Source organism: Carassius auratus, chromosome 21 (assembly GCF_003368295.1).
Source record: "Carassius auratus strain Wakin chromosome 21, ASM336829v1, whole genome shotgun sequence".
In the NCBI taxonomy this organism is placed as follows: domain Eukaryota; kingdom Metazoa; phylum Chordata; class Actinopteri; order Cypriniformes; family Cyprinidae; genus Carassius; species Carassius auratus.
The window spans coordinates 13025860-13046957 of NC_039263.1; the positions used below are offsets into that span (position 1 = coordinate 13025860).

Genomic DNA, 21098 nt, shown 5'->3' on the forward strand with positions numbered 1-21098 from the left:
AATGTAAAGGGGTGATTTTATAATTACAGATACATTTGGCATTTCAAAAAGGTAAACAATTATTTATAGTGTTGTATTGAAAACATTACATTTTTATAATTCTGTGCTTGCCAAAAATGAATTACCTTCTTTATTTTTCTTTTAATGTAAAAAAAATATATAAGTATTATTTGTTAACTCAACAAACTAGGCAATGTGTTTGAAAAACAATAAATCAATGAGAGGAAAAATCTTTCTTGCCTCATTAGATAAACGGTCCTTACATTCCAAAACTTGAAACTGAGATGAAACTTTTTGTCCCATAAGGATCCCTGTGTAACTTTTTTAAATGACACAAAATACTTAATGATAATAATACATTTAATAACGTTTATTTAACAAAAACACACACATAGTGTATACTGCTTCAAACTGTTTATTTGCAAACCAAATAACATTCTACTTAAACCAGCAACACAACGAGCAGTAATCAGCAGTTTAAAGCAGAATTTCAGTCATGGCATACAGTTGCTTGAATCACCATCAATACTGTTCTTGTTAGCTCAGGCTTCTCTGATGAAAGTAATTATGAGCCTTTTTTGGATACAAAGGGGACATTTTCATATCTTTAAAATATTATTCAGTATTTATAGGACATCATTTATACGGTGTAAAGGCACTATGCCTCGCTCTGTCTCTGAAATATTAACATATTTACATAAATATAAAACAGAACAAAAATACAAAAAGGCTAACCCCGGCCACCTCTCTTTCTACGCAGATTCCAGGCACTTTCCTGTAAACTCAAATATCTGATAGTTAACATTTGAAAGCCTGCAGTGATAATGCAATTTATATGTACGAAATGTAACGTTGTGCTACGGTCAAACTCAAGAGCTGTAATTCCACCACATTTATACCATACAGTCAAATCTTCAGTGCAGACTCTTAGAAGACAGGTTCAGGTACATACAAAAAAAATCATAATCTCTTTAAATGTTAAAACTGAGAGCTCTTAAAAAAAGACGTATTGAATGACATCTTACTGTGTATCAAACAAGCAAAACACTTTGGTCCTTGGAGAAAACTGAAAGTCTTTTTTACAGAACTTCATAAAAGAATGCATCTAATGTATGTTTTAAGGAAACTCTTTATCTTAGATAAAAACAATCTCACAGCGAGGAAACAGAAGAGATCAAACTCCTTTCTGCTCTATACTCGCATACTTTTACTGCTGCTTCCTAAAGATTCATAACAACATTCACACAAGTACTCTTGACAGTTAAGATTACCTACTTCTCTCTATTCACAGCAAAAAAAATTCAAATTATAATTTTGGTTCATCGAAATAAAAAAGTACTCTGGCAGAACCTACTTTAAAGTAGGTGAAATGAACAAAAGGCTCCTCCGTCACAGTGAAGAGTTTGTCTGCTGGTAAAGCATTTGAATGGGTGTCTGTTCTATGGCAAGACCTCTAAAAGAGATCAGAAATCCTGTCCTCCCATCTTCTGTATAGTTATGTTTGAGTAATACGGGTCTGGACAGGACTTTCTCAATCTGGTTCTCCTTACGATGATCCTCCATGTCCTTTCAGGTTCATTCTGCTGTTCAGCTCATGCAGGATAGAGTAAAGGTGGGGCGGGACTTTCATAGGGCACTAAAGCACCATCCTCTGCACACTTGAGTTACAAATCAATGTCATTTCATTTTGGCACAGACGTCTCCATTTCCTTAGACAACTTCTTGCTGACTTGTGTTAGGTCCTGTCGAGGAAAATAGAGAGAGTGAGCTTAAAATGGTGAGAAACAGATGTGGTACCAGCTGTATAGATGTGTGCAGTACCCTCTTTGCTCATTATCTTCTTCTACCCAGGCCACGATCTTCCCTTCCCAGCCAGGCACCACTGCGTCATCCTGGAATACCTGGGAGAAGCCATGGGTCCTTTTTATACATTATATGCAACATTTTATTTTGATTTAAAAAAAAAACAATTAATTCATGTCATTCCAAACCATGGCATTTTCTTTGCTGTCTGTGCAGGGTCAGAAAGCTCTCATATTTCATCCAAAATATCTACATTTGTGTTCTGAAGATGAAACAATGTCTTACAGATTTGGAACGACAAAAGGATTAGTAATTAAAGACTGAATTTTGACTTACGGGTGAACTATCCCTTTTAAAGTCCCTACTGTTCAAAAAAAATATTTCAAGACCCCCTCATAATTGAAAGTTTGCTGCGGCCCCCTAATGGGCCCTGGCCTTCTGGTTGAGAAGTACTGATTTAGATGCTTGAATTAGGGATGTCAAATTTCGATTATTTCCATGATCGATCGTCGTTTAAATTAACGATCAATTAATCGATTAATCGTTAACCATAATACTGCAAAATGCGTCTATTGCAGGCACGCAGTCAGCGGTATGACAGGATGTGCAAAAGCCACACACAAAACGCGTTCTCACTTGAATTAAAGAGGTTTTAGTCTGAATAAAATGCTAGTAGCAGGATTATAAAATGAATAGATGCGATTATGATCATTTGATAAAATGAAGAGAGCGCGCCATACTTTTGAGGTCATTTTACTTTGTTGACAGTTTCCAATACCGAACGGAGAACGCTGAACGCGCCTCTTGAAATGGTTTTGTGGTGCTCGTTGTTTTATTTTAAAGCACAATTGCAATGTTTTCAACTGACATTATTGTATTTAAAATAAAATTATCCGAAATGTGGAGCGCGTGTGACTGCGCTGCACATTAAGTGAACTACATCGGCGCTGCTGCACCAAAACACACTGTTGCTCACATTAATTTGATCCTGCTGGATTCTGTCCTAGAAAATGTCAGATTTTTAAAAAATCCGGCATACAGCGCATTAGATCGTGACAGTGCATGCGTGCACACGAGGATGAGCAAGCGCGGCTTTGGCTAGATTTATTTGGAGGTTATTGCTCATGTCTCATTCGGCACAAATCGATGAAATGTTTCCATATTCGCAATGTATTTGAATGTTAAACTATTATTTATAATGTAAACTAGGCTTGTACTTAACACGCATTCGCATATAGACGGAAAAGATGATCCTCTTCATATGAGCAAAAACGTCCTTGGAACAGCAGAGAGGACCGGTATACTACGGTCTATTTAAACTGACCAGTGTAACCTTTTAATGTTTAGTTGACTATTTTATTTTGATAATGAACAGACTGCGATGTAAGTTTGAATCGATAGAATATACGTGTGCAGCAGGCTCCGGGGCGATCGAAACAGCTGAGACATTAAAAAATATATATATTTTCCGCAAAAGTGTTTACTTTCATTTGTGCACACTCACAATAAAAACAGAAGATTTGTGCTCTTGTAAAATAAAGCAAACAAACAGAATGCGTTGTCATCCTTTTTGTTTTTTGTGAACTTATGGAGCGCCCACACTTCTGTTTTAAATCCGTTAATCTTAATTATTTAAGTCGGATATATTTCGCATAGCCTATTAAAAAAAACAAAAAAAAAAACAAAAAAAAAAACGTGAAAACATATTGTTATTTCTATGTTGGGCCTATTACTTAGTAGTCTATAAATTTTCCTTAAAGCATCCCATTTTCTCCCAGGGCTTAGAACCTGTGTCCTAGTCAGGTCCATGCAGAAACTTGTGAACGATGCTCGGCGTCACCGTTTAGTGACAGCAGTGAATGCTCCAGGAATGTGTCGGTCACAGCGCCTATTAATCGCTGTTTTGAATCCAGCAATTATTTATTTAGAAATGATAAGATCTGATTATGACAAGTGTGGTATAAAAGCTTTGTTTATTAGAGGAATAATAGGTTAACTGGAAAATGTTAGATCGCGACCATGCTTTTGGACCCCATAGTCTTCATTTACGCGGCTTTGTTCTGGTTTGCCGGTTGGTCACGAATTTCCACAAATTCAGTATATTTAGGCATTGTTTCTTTTCCTAAATCTTCATAGTCTAACCCTCTAATTTCCCAGGTTTATTTTATTATCTTTCGCTTTTAATAACTGTTTTCGCATCTCTTACTGTGGTAAACATGGGAAGGGAAATTAAAGATTTCATGAATTAAGAATTCGTTCGATTTATTAATTTGTTCCCTTATTTCACTTAAATCATGGGTTATTTAGGGAACATAATTAATGAAACATGGACAATTGCCACATTTATAATTCGTAGGAATGAATTAACAAGTTGTAGGAATGAATAGACTACCTGTCCTGTCACTGTGTCCCGCAGCCCTGCAAAGCGCACGATATAAAACAGTTATCTGATGAAATGATTAGTAACTACATTTCTATTGCTTTTAATGTTGAAGAACTTTTATGTTGTTTCTATTTTAATGTACTTTAAAGTTCACATAATGTAATCACATTAAAAGCTTAATTTGTACATTGTGAATGAATGATGATGCTTTTATATATCGTCACCGTCACTCACAGCCGCTCGCACGTGTTGAGTGCGCATGAGCCGCACGCAGCCCAACATTGAATCGGTTAACCGACCATCGATAGCCTTAATCGATTGCATCTCTTATCGACAATTAATCGATCATCGATTAATCGTTGACATCCCTAGCTTGAATGTAATAAGAAAAGATCTTGTTGACTGATTATGTGGCAATACCTCTTCCTTTACAGTGCCAAACTCTGGATCCAGTGCTTTAAAATGGTACCGATAATTGCCTTCCCGATCAACAGCAGCCTTGAAGTCTCGCAGGGTAACCTCCCCAAGTCTGTTGATGTAAGACAAAGAAAAATCTCATAGCACATACAGTATACAGCACATACCCTGGAACACAAAAACAGTCATAAGTCGCTGGGGCATATTTGTAGCAATAGCCAACAATACATTGTATGGGTCAAAATTATTTTTATTTTATGCCAATGATCAATAGGATATTAAGTAAAGATCGGTGAAGATATTTTTTTTTACATTTCCTACCATACATATATAAAAACCTAATTTTTGATTAGTAATATGCACTGTTAAGGAATTAAATTGGACAATTCTTTCTTTCAAAAGATAATTCTTTCTCAATATTTAGATTTTTTTTTAGATTTTCCAATGTATCTCAGCCAAATATTATTCTAACCTGTTTTTGCGGTCCAAGGTCACATATCTAAAGTATACTACATTATAATGATTTAAGGCTAAATATCCACCCAAGTCGCATATATGTATAATATGTGTTATCCCTGAGAGTCTGACTGACCTCTTGGGGATGTTGACCATGAATGGTGTGATTGAGCGGTCAATGAAGTACAGGATTTTGGTGCATGGTGATGAGTTTAGCGTAGGGCTGCTCTGAGAATGAGCCATTTCTGTAAAAGAGCAGAGGAGATTATTCACTTTAGTAGTATTTAAAATTAGCAGCAATATTCTTACTCTGAAGCTTGACATGTAAAAATTATATTCAATATATTTAAACGTTTATGTCATTTCCTCTACTGAGGTGTTTTGTAAGGTGTCCCAGTAATGCACAACGAAATCTAAATAACATAACAAAATTGTCACAACACAACGCATAGGACTAATTTTATTATTGTGCTAATTATGCTGTGTTGCGACTTGTTTCCATTGTGTTCTGGTTTGTTTTTGTTGTGTTGCGACTTGTTTCCATTGTGTTGTGGCTTGTTTTTGTTGTGTTGTGACTTGTTTCCATTGTGTTGTGGCTTGTTTTTGTTGTGACTTGTTTCCATTGTGTTCTGGTTTGTTTTTGTTGCGTTGCGACTTGTTTCCATTGTGTTGTGGCTTGTTTTTGTTGTGTTGTGACTTGTTTCCATTGTGTTGTGGCTTGTTTTTGTTGTGTTGCGACTTGTTTCCATTGTGTTGTGGCTTTTTGTTGTTTGACTTTTTCCATTGTGTTGTGGCTTGTTTTTGTTGTGTTGTGACTTGTTTCCATTGTGTTGTGGCTTGTTTTTGTTGTGTTGTGACTTGTTTTTGTTGTGTTGTGACTTGTTTTTGTTGTGTTGTGACTTGTTTTTGTTGTGTTGTGACTTGTTTCCATTGTGTTGTGGTTTGTTTTTGTTGTGTTGTGACTTGTTTCCATTGTGTTGTGGCTTGTTTTTATTGTGTTGTGACTTGTTTTTGTTGTGTTGTGACTTGTTTTCGTTGTGTTGTGGCTTGTTTTTGTTGTGTAGCGACTTGTTTCCATTGTGTTGTGACTTGTTTCCATTGTGTTGTGTTGTGACTTGTTTCCATTGTGTTGTGACTTGTTTCCATTGTGTTGTGTTGTGGCTTGTTTCCATTGTGTTGTGGCTTGTTTTTGTTGTGTTGCGACTTGTTTCCATTGTGTTGTGACTTGTTTCCATTGTGTTGTGTTGTGACTTGTTTCCATTGTGTTGTGACTTGTTTCCATTGTGTTGTGGCTTGTTTTTGTTGTTGTGACTTGTTTCCATTGTGTTGTGGATTGTTTTTGTTGTGTTGCGACTTGTTTCCATTGTTTTGTGACTTGTTTCCATTGTGTTGTGTTGTGACTTGTTTCCATTGTGTTGTGGCTTGTTTTTGTTGTTGTGACTTGTTTCCATTGTGTTGTGGCTTGTTTTTGTTGAGTTGTGACTTGTTTCCATTGTTTTGTGACTTGTTTCCATTGTGTTGTGTTGTGACTTGTTTCCATTGTGTTGTGGCTTGTTTTTGTTGTGTTGTGTTGTGACTTGTTTCCATTGTGTTGTGACTTGTTTCCATTGTGTTGTGGCTTGTTTTTGTTGTGTTGTGACTTGTTTCCATTGTGTTGTGGCTTGTTTTCGTTGTGTTGCGACTTGTTTCCATTGTGTTGTGGCTTGTTTTTGTTGTGTTGTGACTTGTTTCCATTGTGTTGTGGCTTGTTTCCATTGTGTTGTGGTTTGTTTTTGTTGTGTAGTGACTTTTTTCCATTGTGTTGTGACTTGCTTTTGTTGTGTCGCAACTTGTTTCCATTGTGTTGTGGCTTTTTTTTGTGTTGTGGCTTGTTTCCATTGTGTTCTGGTTTGTTTTTGTTGTGTTGTGGGTTGTTTTTGTTGTGCCGCAACTTGTTGTGTTGTGACTTTGTGGCTTGTTTCCATTGTGTTGTGACTTATTTCTGTTATGTTGTGCACATTTTATTGTGTTGTGCCATGTTTCTGTTGTATTGGGGCTTATTTTCATTGTGTTGTTACATGTTTTGTGTGTTTCGGCATGTTCCTGTTGTATTGGGGCTTGTTTTTGTTGTGTTGTGCACTACTGGGCCACTGTACTTTTGGGATTAAGATGTATGCTTACTTGAAGTAGGAGGCCAGGAGTCTCGATCTGAGTGAGAAGCTTTATGACCTGGAGATTTGCCTCGGGTCTACAAAGAAACAGACTGATTTGAGAACAGAACGTAGATCAGGTGCAAAACCTGCTGTGTGAGAACGGATAAACATTCACCGTACCCTCCTCTCCTGTTTGTGGCGTGTTTCCAGGTCATGGAGGCGATCCATCAGGCTGGCCACACCTTGCTCAAGGGTGTCCAAAGTGTGATGCTGAGGGTCGTGACCTCCAAAGCTGTTCCTCAGACTACGGAGAGCATCTCTTACTAACTGCAGCTCCTCAGCCTACAACACACACAATTACATATATCTCTATAGATATAATATAAGATAATTGATGAAAAAAAAAGTCTTCAGGCTTATTTACCCCATGTTGTGGTTTTGATGGTGTGATGGGTGGGTGTGAATAGCCGTTGTTTTGTGGGCCATGAAGCTGAAACAAACAACAGGGTGTGTTTACTTGAAATGTTGAGGAAATAATGTAAGCACTAAACATAATCTGCAATGTGTGAAAACACACAGCTGTGGGGAAAATTGTGTATTATTTATAAGCCTGTTACCTCCTCTGTCTCATGGCTCATTAACTCTTTGAGAATACTTTCCTTGTGCTCCAGCTCTCTCTGCAGGCAAGTCTGAGAAACACACAAACAATCTCATTCACACTCAACTGTTCTATAAAAAGCAAGTGCAGAAGCCTTCAGTTACATGATGAGGTAAACAGATTCATTATTAGGGCTCAACAATCAGGATATCTTTTTTTTCTGCTGGGGCGGTCGGGACTATACCTGCATACTTTTATATTAAGATTCAAAAGTTTTCACTCTCAATTTAACATATATATTAAATTTGCAATAATAGCTGTACATTATATAAACAACTAATGACTAACTATCCTGCATTTCCATTCCCATCATGCAGTTCTCCTTCACAGCTGCTGTGCTAGTTGAGTCTACAGGGCTGTGTTTGATGTGGTACCTGCTGGCTGCTGCTGTCTGTCAGCTTGTGCAGTGTCTCGTCCAGCTTCAGCTGCTGCTGCTGCAGAAGTCGATCCTTTTGGCCCAGCTCTTTCTGTACAGCATAAAGACAGCAATTTTAAATATATTTTAGAAATAGATGTGGTATAACTACCAAAGCTTTATGATGAACATTAGCATTTGATTGGAAAAAGCATTTTTAATGTGTGGAATTTTTAAGATAAATTATCTACTCATTACTTAAAACACAACTACAGTCAAGCTACCCTTTTGAAAAAAAGGTAGCTACACAACAAGCTACTAATAAAAACTAAAGCTTAAAAGTAATGCATTTCTAAATGTATAAATATAAGATAATAGTTTTTTAACTTAGCAATGAGAACAAAATGATATACTATTGCACATACAACAAAGATCTCAATTAAGGTTGCAAAAAACATTAATTACTACTGGATAACAATAAAACTATAAAACTCTGTTATTTATATAGAAACAACCGAAAACTCTCATGAACAGAAGAATTAGAATACATACAATATATTGTGGAAAAATGTTTGTATTAAAAATTATTATACTTTGCAAAACAAGACATGCCTTATATTCGCCGAGAAGCCTGTTCCGCTCCTCTAGCTTCCTCTGTAGCTCGGCCTAAGAAAATAATATACACACATAATAATTGACAACTGTCTCAAATATGGTATAACCGAATTAATATGCACAGTATAAAAACAAAAGAAGTCAGGTCTCAGTTGCATGCGCTCACATTTTGTCCTGCCAGCTCGTCTTTGGCCATACTGGTGCGCAGGAGCTCCTGTTTGAGCTGCAGGACTGAGGACTCCTGCACAGCCATACGCTGCTGAAGAGCATCCTGAGGGATGACAAAGCACAGTCAATCACTCTAAACTCTGATATATCACTTTTTCTGCTTTATATCAGTCTGAGACTAATTATATTATATTTTATAGGCATGTGGAGATTGGAGGTTTGCAAGACTTACTTTCACCCCCTGCAGGTTGCGAGTCTCCTGTTTGAACCTTAATAGCTCCCTCTGCATGTAAATATAATATAAATAAACAAAATAACTCTAAAGACTCTACAGCATAGATTGGTTATAAAAAATACAAATAAAAACATGACTCGACAAGATCAGCCCATAAATAAGTGACTACATAGTTTGTTCAATCAGATCAAAACTAACACACAGATTATGTATTATCATAAAATAGTCAAACGAACTTAAATGATATTTAAAAATACATTAATACAGTATAGGAGTCTCTTATGCTGCATTTACTACAAAATATAGTTAAACTAAGAACTAATATTGCAATTTAAAATATGTTTTCTATTTTAATATATTTTAACATTTATTTATTGAATATGTATGTATTTATTTATTTATTTATTCCTGCAGTAGCAAAGCTGAATTTTTAGTGTCAATTATGCTGATTTGGTGCTCAAGAAACATTTCTTATTATCAACGTTGAAAACATTTGTGCTTTTCAATATGTTTGTGGAAACTGTGATATAGGATTTATTTATTTATTTTCCAGATTCTATGGTTAAAAAAGAACAGCATTAATTTTAATTAGAATTATTTGGGAACATTATAAATATTTTTACTGTCAATTTTGATTGAATAAATCCTTGATGAATAAAAGTACTCAATACTTTCCAGAAGACATATCTTGCTGACATCACACTTTTGATTGGTATTGTAGTGCTGTCAAATGATTCATTGTGATTAATTGCGATTAATTGCATCCAAAATAAAAGGTTTTGTTTACATAATTTATCTGTGTGTACTGTGTATATTTGTTATGTATATATAAAGACATACAAATACATACAGCATATATTTAGAAAATATTTACATGCATACATTTATATTTATATACATTATATCATATATAAATATATTGAATACATATACGTAACATTTTTATTAAATATATAAATGCATGTGTGTGTATTTATACATAATAAATATACATTATGTCAACAAAAACTTATTTTGGATGCAATTATTTGCGATTAATCATTTGACAGCACTAACATAGGTAATATTTATATTAAACATATTGTTGGATTTATTTATCCTGCTGTAAAAACTAAATCCTGCATCAATATCTCGCCACACTCAATAAATGTACAAAACTAAAACAGCCCAGAACAAAAATACCCACCTTCAGTTCTTGACTCTCCTCCATGCTTTGGTCCAGGCGACTTCGTATTACAACCTGTAGCACCACAACAGATGAGAGGGTTATTGCTACTTCAAAACAAAACCACCATAACTACAGTTCACACAACACTAAATCCAGAAAAAACTAGTTCACACGACAACCTAGAAAAGAAATGGAAGAGAGAAACCGACAATGTAGGAGAGAAGGAGAGAAATGGATACCTGCGTCTCTCTCACAAACAAAGCAAAGTTCACTGAGAGAGTAACATGATCTGCCCTGACAGAGCTTTGTGGAAGAGCAGGAGAGAAGGAGAGAGATGGGGGAGGGAGGGGCATAGGAAGTCACATATTATCAAGAGGCAGGGATATGAAGGATATGGAAGAAAAGAGGCCAATTTGGGGTAAAATACAATTGGGATAGAAATAAAGATACACACCAGTTGCTGCTCGGCATTTTCAACTCCCTCACCCAGACTGAGCGACACCTCCTGCTCATCCTCGGGTAATGAACCATGGAGAAGGAGAGCCTATAAAACACACAAAAACATCTGTTAGAAGTCTCTAGAAGCAATTCAAACTAAATTAGGAGATGATATATGTTAGCGTCACCTGTAGGCTAGACACCATTTTCCGCGCCTCCTGCATCTCCCTCTCCAGATGCTCCTGCTGCTCACACAGTTTGTCCTCCCAGGCGCAGCCATCAGCTGGACCATCATGCCCTGAGACAATGGCCTGGTCACACAGGGCCAATTTCACTGTGTCCTCTAATGGCAACAGAGATTGATCATGACAGTTTTATGTGGATGAGACCATCAATGTCCAACTGACTGATTGAAAGTAATCAATACCTGACTTAATTGTTTTCTCCCTGGACAAGGTGTCTAATAGTCCTGCCTTCACGTCTGATAGGCTGACCGAGTCTCTGGAAGTGTGGGTGGGGCTTGATGAACTGAGGCTGTGGAAAAATACAAAAACATACAGTTACTGATATAGGGCTGAACATTACAGTCCAAGTCAACTTTTGATTAGCACATGGCTTTTTATTGTACTGTATTTTACACACACACACACACACACACACACACACACACACACACACACATAGAGAGAGAGAGAGAGAGAGAGCAGGACCATGTGATATTTCAGTTTTTCTTTTTTAATAAATGTGCAAAATGTCAACAATTCTGTGTTTTACTGTCAATATGGGGTGCTGTGTGGGGTGCACATTGAGGAAAATGTGTACGCAGTCAAAAGTCTCACCTCAAACACATTGGCCAAGGAGGAAAACTTATTGAAAATGCCAAATATCCACCATGGCGAAATATCGGTCGACCACTAATAAAATTGTCATAAAAGTAGTCCATATGCTCTAAGAAAATTGTTGTCATGTGTAGGAAAAATGCTGCGTATACACTCTTCTTTAAGTCTATAAGGAACAACATGAGGCTGATTAAATGATGAGAGAAAGTTCATTTTCGTTTGAACACCCCTTTAAATGAATTCCACTTTTGCCGAATTGTCATGGAGGTGCTTCAAGAGCGAGTTATAATATCACAAAGACAGATGCTTTTGCGGTTTATGTTTATCAGGTGCTGCATCTGGTTTCTCAGAAAGGCAGAGCAAGATAAAAATAAATAGTCCTGAAGCAAAGGAGGATGGTGCCTTTTAAAACCAGTTGCCATGGAGACCCTTTGCAGATATGAACAGCCAAGTCTGTCAGAATCTGCTCTTGTGTTTGATCTGATGCCCTATCAATAATGCACTGTTAATCCGTTTCAAAGTCACAGGATCATGAGCAAATGTCTTGCATGCATGAAAATTATAACACCTTTAGTTTTGAAATTTGAAATATGCAATACAGAGTTTCTGTATCGCTGTCAAACATATGTTTTTAAATATAGTGTATTAAAAATAAAGTCTCTTCAATGACTCATTGCTTCAAAAAACAAATGTAAAATTCTAAAAGCAAATAACATCAACTGAGGTTGAATTCAAGTCTCCTGAGGGTACACGATTGTTTTATGTAAAGAAAAGATTTCATTTAGGTGTTTTTTCACACATGAACATTTGAACATGAACATATAAAGAGCACAGCAAATATGGTAAAATTAGGGTGAAAAAAGGTGCACATTTTCCTGACATTTTGGAAAAACTTTGGACAGATTCTGGAAATTTTCCACCCCTTTTATATCGCATGGAATCGATCTTACTGCTATAGATATTGTACCTCAAAGTGATGATATTACAGACCATTTCCTTGTATCGTGCATGCTGCGTATAACTGATATTAACTATATGTCGCAGCGATACCGTCTGGGCAGAACTATTGTTCCAGCCACCAAAGAAAGATTCGCAAATAACTTGCCTGATCTATCTCAACTGCTATGTGTACCCAAAAATACACATGAATTAAACGAAATTACTGACAACATGGGCACTATTTTCTCTAATACATTAGAAGCTGTTGCCCCGATCAAATTGAAAAAAGTTAGAGAAAAACGTACTGTACCATGGTATAACAGTAATACTCACTCTGTCAAGAAAGTAACTCGTAGTCTTGAACGCAAATGGAGAAAAACTAACTTAGAAGTTTTTAGAATTGCATGGAAAAACAGTATGTCCAGCTATAGACAGGCTCTAAAAACTGCTAGGGCAGAGCATATCCACAAACTCATTGAAAATAACCAAAACAATCCAAGGTTTTTATTTAGCACAGTGGCTAAGTTAACAAATTACCAGACGCCACCTGATTCAAATATTCCACCAACGTTAAATAGTAATGACTTTATGAATTTCTTCACTGATAAAATAGATAACATTAGAAATACAATAGCGAATGTAGATTCTACAGCGTCTAACACTTCAGTTTCATCCATCGCACCCAAAGATAAACTGCAGTGCTTTACAACCATAGGCCAGGAAGAGCTAAATAAACTTATCACTGTATCTAAACCAACAACATGTTTATTAGATCCTGTACCCACTAAATTACTAAAAGAGCTGTTACCTGTAGCCGAAGAACCGCTTCTCAATATCATTAACTCGTCGTTATCTTTAGGTCACGTCCCAAAACCATTCAAGCTGGCGGTTATCAAGCCTCTTATTAAGAAACCAAAACTAGATCCTAGTGTACTGGCAAATTATAGGCCTATTTCAAATCTTCCATTTATGTCTAAAATCTTAGAAAAAGTTGTGTCTGCTCAATTGAGCACCTTCCTGCATAAAAATGATCTGTATGAAGAATTTCAGTCAGGTTTTAGGCCCCACCATAGCACAGAAACTGCACTTGTTAAAATTACAAATGACCTGCTCCTTGCGTCAGACCAAGGCTGCATCTCATTTCTAGTCTTACTTGATCTTAGTGCTGCGTTCGACACCATAGATCATGACATACTCAGTTACAAATTATCATTACTTACCTATAAGGCCCTAAATGGTTTAGCTCCTGCGTACCTAACTAGCCTTCTACCACGTTACAACCCATCACGCACCCTAAGGTCAAAAAAACGCTGGACTTTTGGTCGTTCCTAGGATAGCAAAGTCCACTAAAGGAGGTAGAGCTTTCTCACATTTGGCTCCCAAACTCTGGAATAGCCTTCCTGATAATGTTGGGGGTTCAGACACACTCTCTCGGTTTAAATCTAGATTAAAAACACATCTCTTTCGCCAAGCATTCGAATAATGTATCTTTTTAATTGTGAGTTTAGTTGCATCTGATCAAAGGTGCATTTTTATTCATTAGCTTGGGTTAAACTAATTTTACTTTGTTGGATCAGCAGCTATGCTAATCATGTCTGTATTTTGTTTCTATGTTTCGCCACGGGATGTATCTAGGATTTACACAAGCTCCAGTCTGGATCCAGAAAACCTGAGAAGAGCCTGACCCCTCAGAGGACCCCAGATGATGCTAACCCTGAATCAACAAACAGAACTAACAATTATTGCTAAATGTGTGACTGAATCATAAAATAACTTAATTAATAATATTGATAGTTCATCGTCTAGCTGACTACGTCTTGTATTATTATTATTTTTTTTTCTAAAATCCTGTCAAATGTGCACAAACTACTAGCTACTACTAAATATTGTAGAAACATAATTTTCTGTAAAGTTGCTTTGTAACGATTTGTTTTGTAAAAAGCGCTATACAAATAAACTTGAATTGAATTGAATTTGCAAACCTAAATTAAATAGAAATGATACCATACTTATGCATCAAATAAGCATATTTGAATTTCCATTTTCCATATTTGCATTATTTACAATGACTTTGTGAACTTTGTGAAGTGTCCAAGTTTTGGATTAATGGACTTTCGATGGAGGAACAGAAATTTCCTTATGTTTCATTAAATATATCTTCATCTGTGTTTTGAAAATAAACTGTCTCATGGGTTCGGAATGAGAGTAATTAATGAATGTTTTTTTGGGGGTGAACTAACTCTCTAACTCTTATTGTTTGTAGTCTCATATTATAAAAACTAATTTCAGTAATTTCAATTGAAATCCCTGCGATCAGTGTTTCGTGTAAAGTGGAAAAATTCCCCATGCTCATATTCAAACTGATCACGTGAATTTGCAGTGCTGACCAACAGAAAGCTGCTTGGTTTGAAAGTGACTTCTGTGTGAAAAGTCACTATTTTCTTGTGCGTTCAACATAAGAAAGAAACTTAAACAGGTTTGGAACGACATGAGGGTGAGTAAATTACAATTTTTTATTTCTGAGGTAAACTATTTCTTTAAGGCCTGTTCACACCAAGAATGATAACTAAAGATAACCACTGCAAAACGATAACTATATTAACGTCCACACACAAACATTTTAAATCCTCAGACTCTTTACAATGGATTCTGACTTGTCAGTGTTTTTAACATACATCAGCTGGTAAAATTATCATTCCGAAAGTGATTCCAAAGATATCGTTCCCCTGTGCTGTTATATTTGTGGTGTAGACTTCCCTTTTCTCACAGAATTAGAATTATTTCAACTTTATAGTTATAATTATTGTTATTTTCCTTGGTGTGAACTGGTCTTTAGATGTCAAAAACCTCAGATTCAGTGTATGGTTTAACTAGCTGCCCAGAGGACATGAAATCTAACACATTCAGCACTGTCCAGCTAAAGCATTTCAAATGGCCTTGAAGTGTACAACATCAGCAATTGCCGTTGCTGAAACATTCTTTATTCATAGCAAAGATGGATGGAAAACGACAGCTAGAGAATGACTGATTCCACTGGGATGGAATCAAAGTGAATCCACAAAGCGTTCTTCTAGTTATAAATAAAGATCCGCTATGGCTGTTTTCTCTGGATGAAACACGAGCCTGTGCTAAGATACTTCCTATGCAAAGTGTTCTCACCATTCTTTTTGAAATGCAAAACAAAAAGAAACAAGTAAAACGTGCTCCATTTTTTCATAAGCTACTGCAGCATGCACTGACTGGGTTTTATATAACCACTGATTGAATGCAATGGTAACATACAGAACTGTTGCTGTATGATGAAGCCTGCTGTCTGTGAAGTCTGGCTTCAGAATCCCAGCAGTAAACCCAATAATCTCTTTAACAGAGCTTGCTGTGATCCTCCCAGAACATCATCTCCCCTGATAAATATGACTGGATCTCAAAACCGTTTCTCACATCTCCCACCCACTCGCATATCAAACCGCAAAAATGACCAACAAGTGGTCCAACACAGATAAACATGTTCTGCTCTGAGATTCTCACACAAGATTATTCAGTCTGAAGGGTCATTAGATAGTTCTCATGAGAGCTCATCAGATGCCTGTCACAGACCCAGGAGTCATTTGGTGGGATGGCAGGAAGCTCATTAAAATGTATTTATGCTCCAGTGTCAGTAATTGGGCACAGGAGCCAGTGTTATTTAAAGGAAAAAGGTCTGCAGATGCAAAACGTCAACACAACGGAAATTCTCGGCTGCCAGGGTGGGAGCTTAAGAATTATTTCACATCTGGGGGGCTGTTTTAGAGAGAAAATGCAGTTTTAAAGAAAACAAAGTGCTTTACAACAAAACATTCTTCCAATATTTCTTGAAAGTGAAATATTGTGCTGTATGTCAATGACAGATGCCAATGATGCAAAATTGGATCCTAAAGCACAGCACATGTGGCACTGACATACAGTAGAGAACGTGATTCAAAATCTGTAGAAGAAAGGTTAACTGGGTCAGATCCTCTAATGAAGTCACAGCCGTCATTCACAGCCAGACAATAACAAACACAAAGGTGCATTCTAAATCACAACTATTAAAATGCTGCAAGTCAGTAAGTCGCTGTCCTGATGGCTTTAAGTAGACATTCTTGCTGTATCGGCGAGTCATGTGTTTGCTAAGAATTTGAGTAAAGTTGAACCCTTGACAATGGTATCACATCGTTAATGGTTCATGTAGCTCACATCACCTCAGTCTGCCAACTCTCATTCTAATATATGAATTCTGATAACTTTGAAGAACTATCAACTGTTAAAAGTGTTTATCAAAGGGATAATTTACCCCAAAAATGACAATTCTGTCATCATTTACTCCCACTTGTGTTGTTACAAACCTGTAATCTGCAAATCACGAAAGAAGATATATTGGTAACACATTTAAGATATTTTAGAAAATCTTTTGGAAGATTATGTGGTAACCACACAGTTTTTTGACCACTGACTTCTACTGTATGTAAAACAGAGACATCTCAAAGTATCTCTAAGTTCCACTGAGGAAATAATTCAAAAAGTATTTTGGAACGACATAAGGTTGACAATTTTTTTAATTTAAGTGAACTATTCCTTTAAAACATCACAAATATGCTTTGATAGAATCTTACCATTTGATTTGTTTGGCTCCCATTTTGGCACTAGAGTTCCTAGCCCTCTGCACCACGTTTATTCATCCATAGACCATTAGGAAGTATATAAATCAGCATCGTTCTTACAGACAACTTCTTTAGAGTCCTGTCTTAGCATGCAGTGTCTACAGAATTGCCACTCGTTTGCTAACTAGCTCCTCTTAAATCACCATACTTGGAACTGACAGCAGATCCTATCTGTGAGTTCAAAGCCTCTTCAGATGCACCCGACGTTGTCCATATGGAAATCCTGTTTTCAATCCATCCACGGTGACAGGAGAGAGCGGTACTGCTCTGTCACCAGGGCAGCTGCATCCTACCCCCTCCTCTTCTTCTCTCTCCGGCTGGGAGTTTGGCTAATTATTCCTCTTCTCAGTTCAACCTGTTCACAGACGACTCCTTCACTTCATAAAGCTCTCCAGTGCCGAGATCTGCGTGTCCCTGTCTAGTTCTCGTGCTCCCACCCTCCCTCACTAGCTCCTCTTTTTCTGTGCGGAGATTTTAGACTCAGTCCGGCCTCCCCCTGTTTACCCTCCCCCTCTCGCCTTCCCTCTATTTCGTCTTCCTTCTCTGTCCTGCCTCTCTCCCCATCTGTTAGGACCAGTATTTTGACAGAGGGGGAGCTGCTACGGGACTGTCTGGCTTGTAGGGGGGCAGAGATCTGCTCTGCACCGTTTGCTGCAGCATTGAATGCACTTCTGATTTCTGAATCTTTTGCTAAAAAATTGCTATAAATACATTTGATTAGCTAACATAACATTGGTATAACATTTTTTGAAAGAAGTCTTATGCTCACCCTGACTACATTGATTGCTTTTAAAAAAAACTGCAATCTAATAATAATTTTTGTAACAAAAATATTTTGATGTATTACTACAATTTCAAATAACTGTTTTTCTTTTTAATATACATTTTAAAATGCCATTTGTTCCTGTGATAGCAAATCAGCAGCTATTTCCCCAGTCTTCTGTGTCACATGAATTTCAGAAATCATTTGTTGCTCAGGCAACAATTTTGAAAACAGCTACAGCTGTCTGTGACTTCTCTTTATTAAATAGTACTGTGAAAAGATAATGGAATAGTACTATGGTAAAGTGAACAGAATATGATTGTGAACATTACCACTGCAACACAAATCTAAAATGATCTCAGCAGAAATCAATAAAAGTATGCACAATGCAAGCAAAAAGCTGTCAATTATGGCAGAAAAATATGTTCTGTGCAGATGGATTTCAGTGGTATCAGAAATACCAACTTCATCAGAAAATAAAGAAGCTGAGAATCACTACTTTGATATTTTCAGTAGTTCTCATTACAATCTACATCCCCAATTCCAGAAAAGCGTCGACGTTTTGTAAAATGCAATAAAATCAGGAATCTCTGATTTGTTAATTCGCTTGAACTTTTAATCGACAAACGTACACACTCCCAAAAAGTTATATATAGCCAGAATAAAAGTGAAAAGGTTATAGAATATCCATGTTAAACTATTTTGCAACAGTTCACAATAAGCAGGTGAACTGGTAATAGGTCAGAGTATCATGTTTGGGTATAAAAGAAGCCTCTCAGTCATTGCAAGAAAAGCTAGATCAAGGCTCATCACTTTGTGACAAATTTCATGAGAGAAGTGTAAAAAAAAAATCTCTTTTCGCAATACAAAATTGCACAGAATGTATGTCTTTCACCAACTACCAGACGTAATATTGTGAAAAGATTCAGGGAATTTAGAGAAATCGCAGTACATGTAGGGCAAGGCAGGAAACCTCAGTTGAATGTGCATGGCCTTTGAGCCCTCAGATGGCATCGCATAACAAACCATCATGTTAAATATAGGCACATGGGCTCTGGATTACTTCGTAAAAACACTGTCATTTACCACAGTCTGCTGCTGCTTCAAGAAATGCAACTTGAATATATGTTACTCTTGAAGAAAGCTATATATTTAGCTGTACCAGACTTTCATTAGTGACAGAAGCAAAAGCAAACGTCTGTCATGGTATGGGGGTGCAGCAGAGCAAAGGGCAAGGATGACTGACTTAAGTCCGAGGTACTATTGACATGGAGGCATATATTTGAATTGCAGAACTGCAATTACATACTGCCATCAAGATGATTTATTTAATGGGAAGACCATGGTTATTAGATCAAGACAATGCCAGCTCTCATTCTGTATGTGCTACAACAGCGTGGTTTCGTAGATTCGGCCCACCTACAGTCCAGATCTGTCTCCAATTAAAAATGTATGACCGGTCATTAAAAGGAGAATCACATACTGCTGAGCATCTTTTATCAAGCGAGACTGGACAAAAATGTAGCTTGAAAAACTTTTAGTATAAATTAGTATCCTCGATTCCCAAACAATGAAAAACTGTAAGAGGAAAGTTGTTGATGTGACAAAGTGATAAACGTGAGACTGTCCCAACTTTCCCAACTGGAGTGTGTTGCAGCCATCAAAATCAAAATTTGTTTAGCTTTACAAAATAAAATGACATTTGTTTGCACTTCATTCAACTAAACAAAGATTCAAAGAGATTTGAACGGATAACATATTCTTGATTGTATGGCATTTCACAAAACGACCCAACTTTTATGGAATTAGGGTTGTATTTATTTAAATGGTCAGTAATGAAGTCCGGACGATTTATTAAAGCATTTGATTTCAAGCATTACCCAAATGTAGCCTATGGGGCAGTGAGCTATCCAGATCTGTCAGGTTATCTCTGATCAAGTGCCTCTTAACAAGTCACTGACCTGACAATGTCCTAGAATGGTTTCTTACATAGCACTTTTAGAGGCATTTACATACATCACCAAACCCAGAATTAATGACTAAGTGTACAAATGATGTTCTTTTGGATAATCAGGTACTGAATCAGCTCCTCCAGATAAAATCAAAGCTGATGTCCCACATAAAAGAACAGTCACACATTTTCTGGTTTTCAGTGGCAAAGCATGATGACGCTTTAAAGAAAGCCTGTGGGCAGGAACATCTCAGGCCTTACGAAACAAGCAAGGAGAAAATCCTCGTGACAGCCTCCTCCAGCCTATCTATGTGTTCTCCTCTCATAAAAGCGGAGAGAATAAAGAAGAGGGGTTGTGATAATGTGTTTGTGTATATTTTGTAACTACGAGATGAGAATGCTGGGAAGCTTGTTGATTCCAAGAAGTGTTTTACAAAACTGAAGCAAATTATTTACAGATGAATGTATTCTCAACTTAAAGGCTTATAACTACATCAGTCTCTTTTTGTCTATTTATGTGCATTTTCACTAATGTTTTGTTTAAATATTGATTGATTATTAGATCTTAAATATTAGTATTGAAATGATTATAATTTACCCAGTGGATCTTGCTCCTGTCTCCTCTTCAAATGTCCCTCTCTGTCCCTCATACTGTTGAACCAGTGCTCGGACACTCCAGCAGGGGTTCTCACTGTCCTCCTCGCCACTGCAGCCATGACTAAGAGCAAAACATACAGTGGAATTAGAAACTGTTAAAAGCGGTTTCAAGTATGGATGATCTTTTCATTTGTAAACTAAACAACTCTCTCTGAATATCAATTTTTAATAATTTTGCACTGTTTCAGACTCATGGTAACCATTTCAAAGCTCCAACAAAGCACATTAAAGATTATTAGTAAGGGTGACATCAAATCTTAAGTTGTAGAAACATATGTTTAGAGCAGTAGATCTGATTATCTATATGCTACCTCTGAACTGAGCTGCAATTCCTAATTACAGTGGCAAGAGGGCAATGATTCATCCGTTTGAATTTCTTCTTTGAAACACAAAAGGAGAACTACAAGCACTAATATTTCAAGTCAAGCAGACTTTATGTTTTCAC

At 36.8% G+C, this 21098-nt stretch overlaps 1 protein-coding gene across 1 annotated transcript in view; it reads right to left on the minus strand.

The window, feature by feature from the left end:
* Positions 1–399: 399 nt before the first annotated feature.
* Positions 400–21098, minus strand: part of LOC113038576 (dixin-A-like) — a 28295-nt gene continuing 7596 nt past the window's right edge. Inside the window, exons 5-21 of the mRNA XM_026196090.1 lie at positions 20595–20714; positions 11256–11362; positions 11017–11171; positions 10845–10934; positions 10409–10462; positions 9220–9270; positions 8986–9090; positions 8817–8870; positions 8224–8316; positions 7809–7880; positions 7616–7681; positions 7372–7533; positions 7220–7286; positions 5196–5304; positions 4607–4715; positions 1822–1901; positions 400–1742 (exon numbers count right to left, since the gene is read on the minus strand). Coding sequence (XP_026051875.1) covers positions 1736–1742; positions 1822–1901; positions 4607–4715; positions 5196–5304; positions 7220–7286; positions 7372–7533; positions 7616–7681; positions 7809–7880; positions 8224–8316; positions 8817–8870; positions 8986–9090; positions 9220–9270; positions 10409–10462; positions 10845–10934; positions 11017–11171; positions 11256–11362; positions 20595–20714 — 1501 coding nt within the window. The 3' untranslated portion in view covers positions 400–1735. The remainder of the gene's footprint in view (positions 1743–1821; positions 1902–4606; positions 4716–5195; positions 5305–7219; positions 7287–7371; positions 7534–7615; positions 7682–7808; positions 7881–8223; positions 8317–8816; positions 8871–8985; positions 9091–9219; positions 9271–10408; positions 10463–10844; positions 10935–11016; positions 11172–11255; positions 11363–20594; positions 20715–21098) is intronic.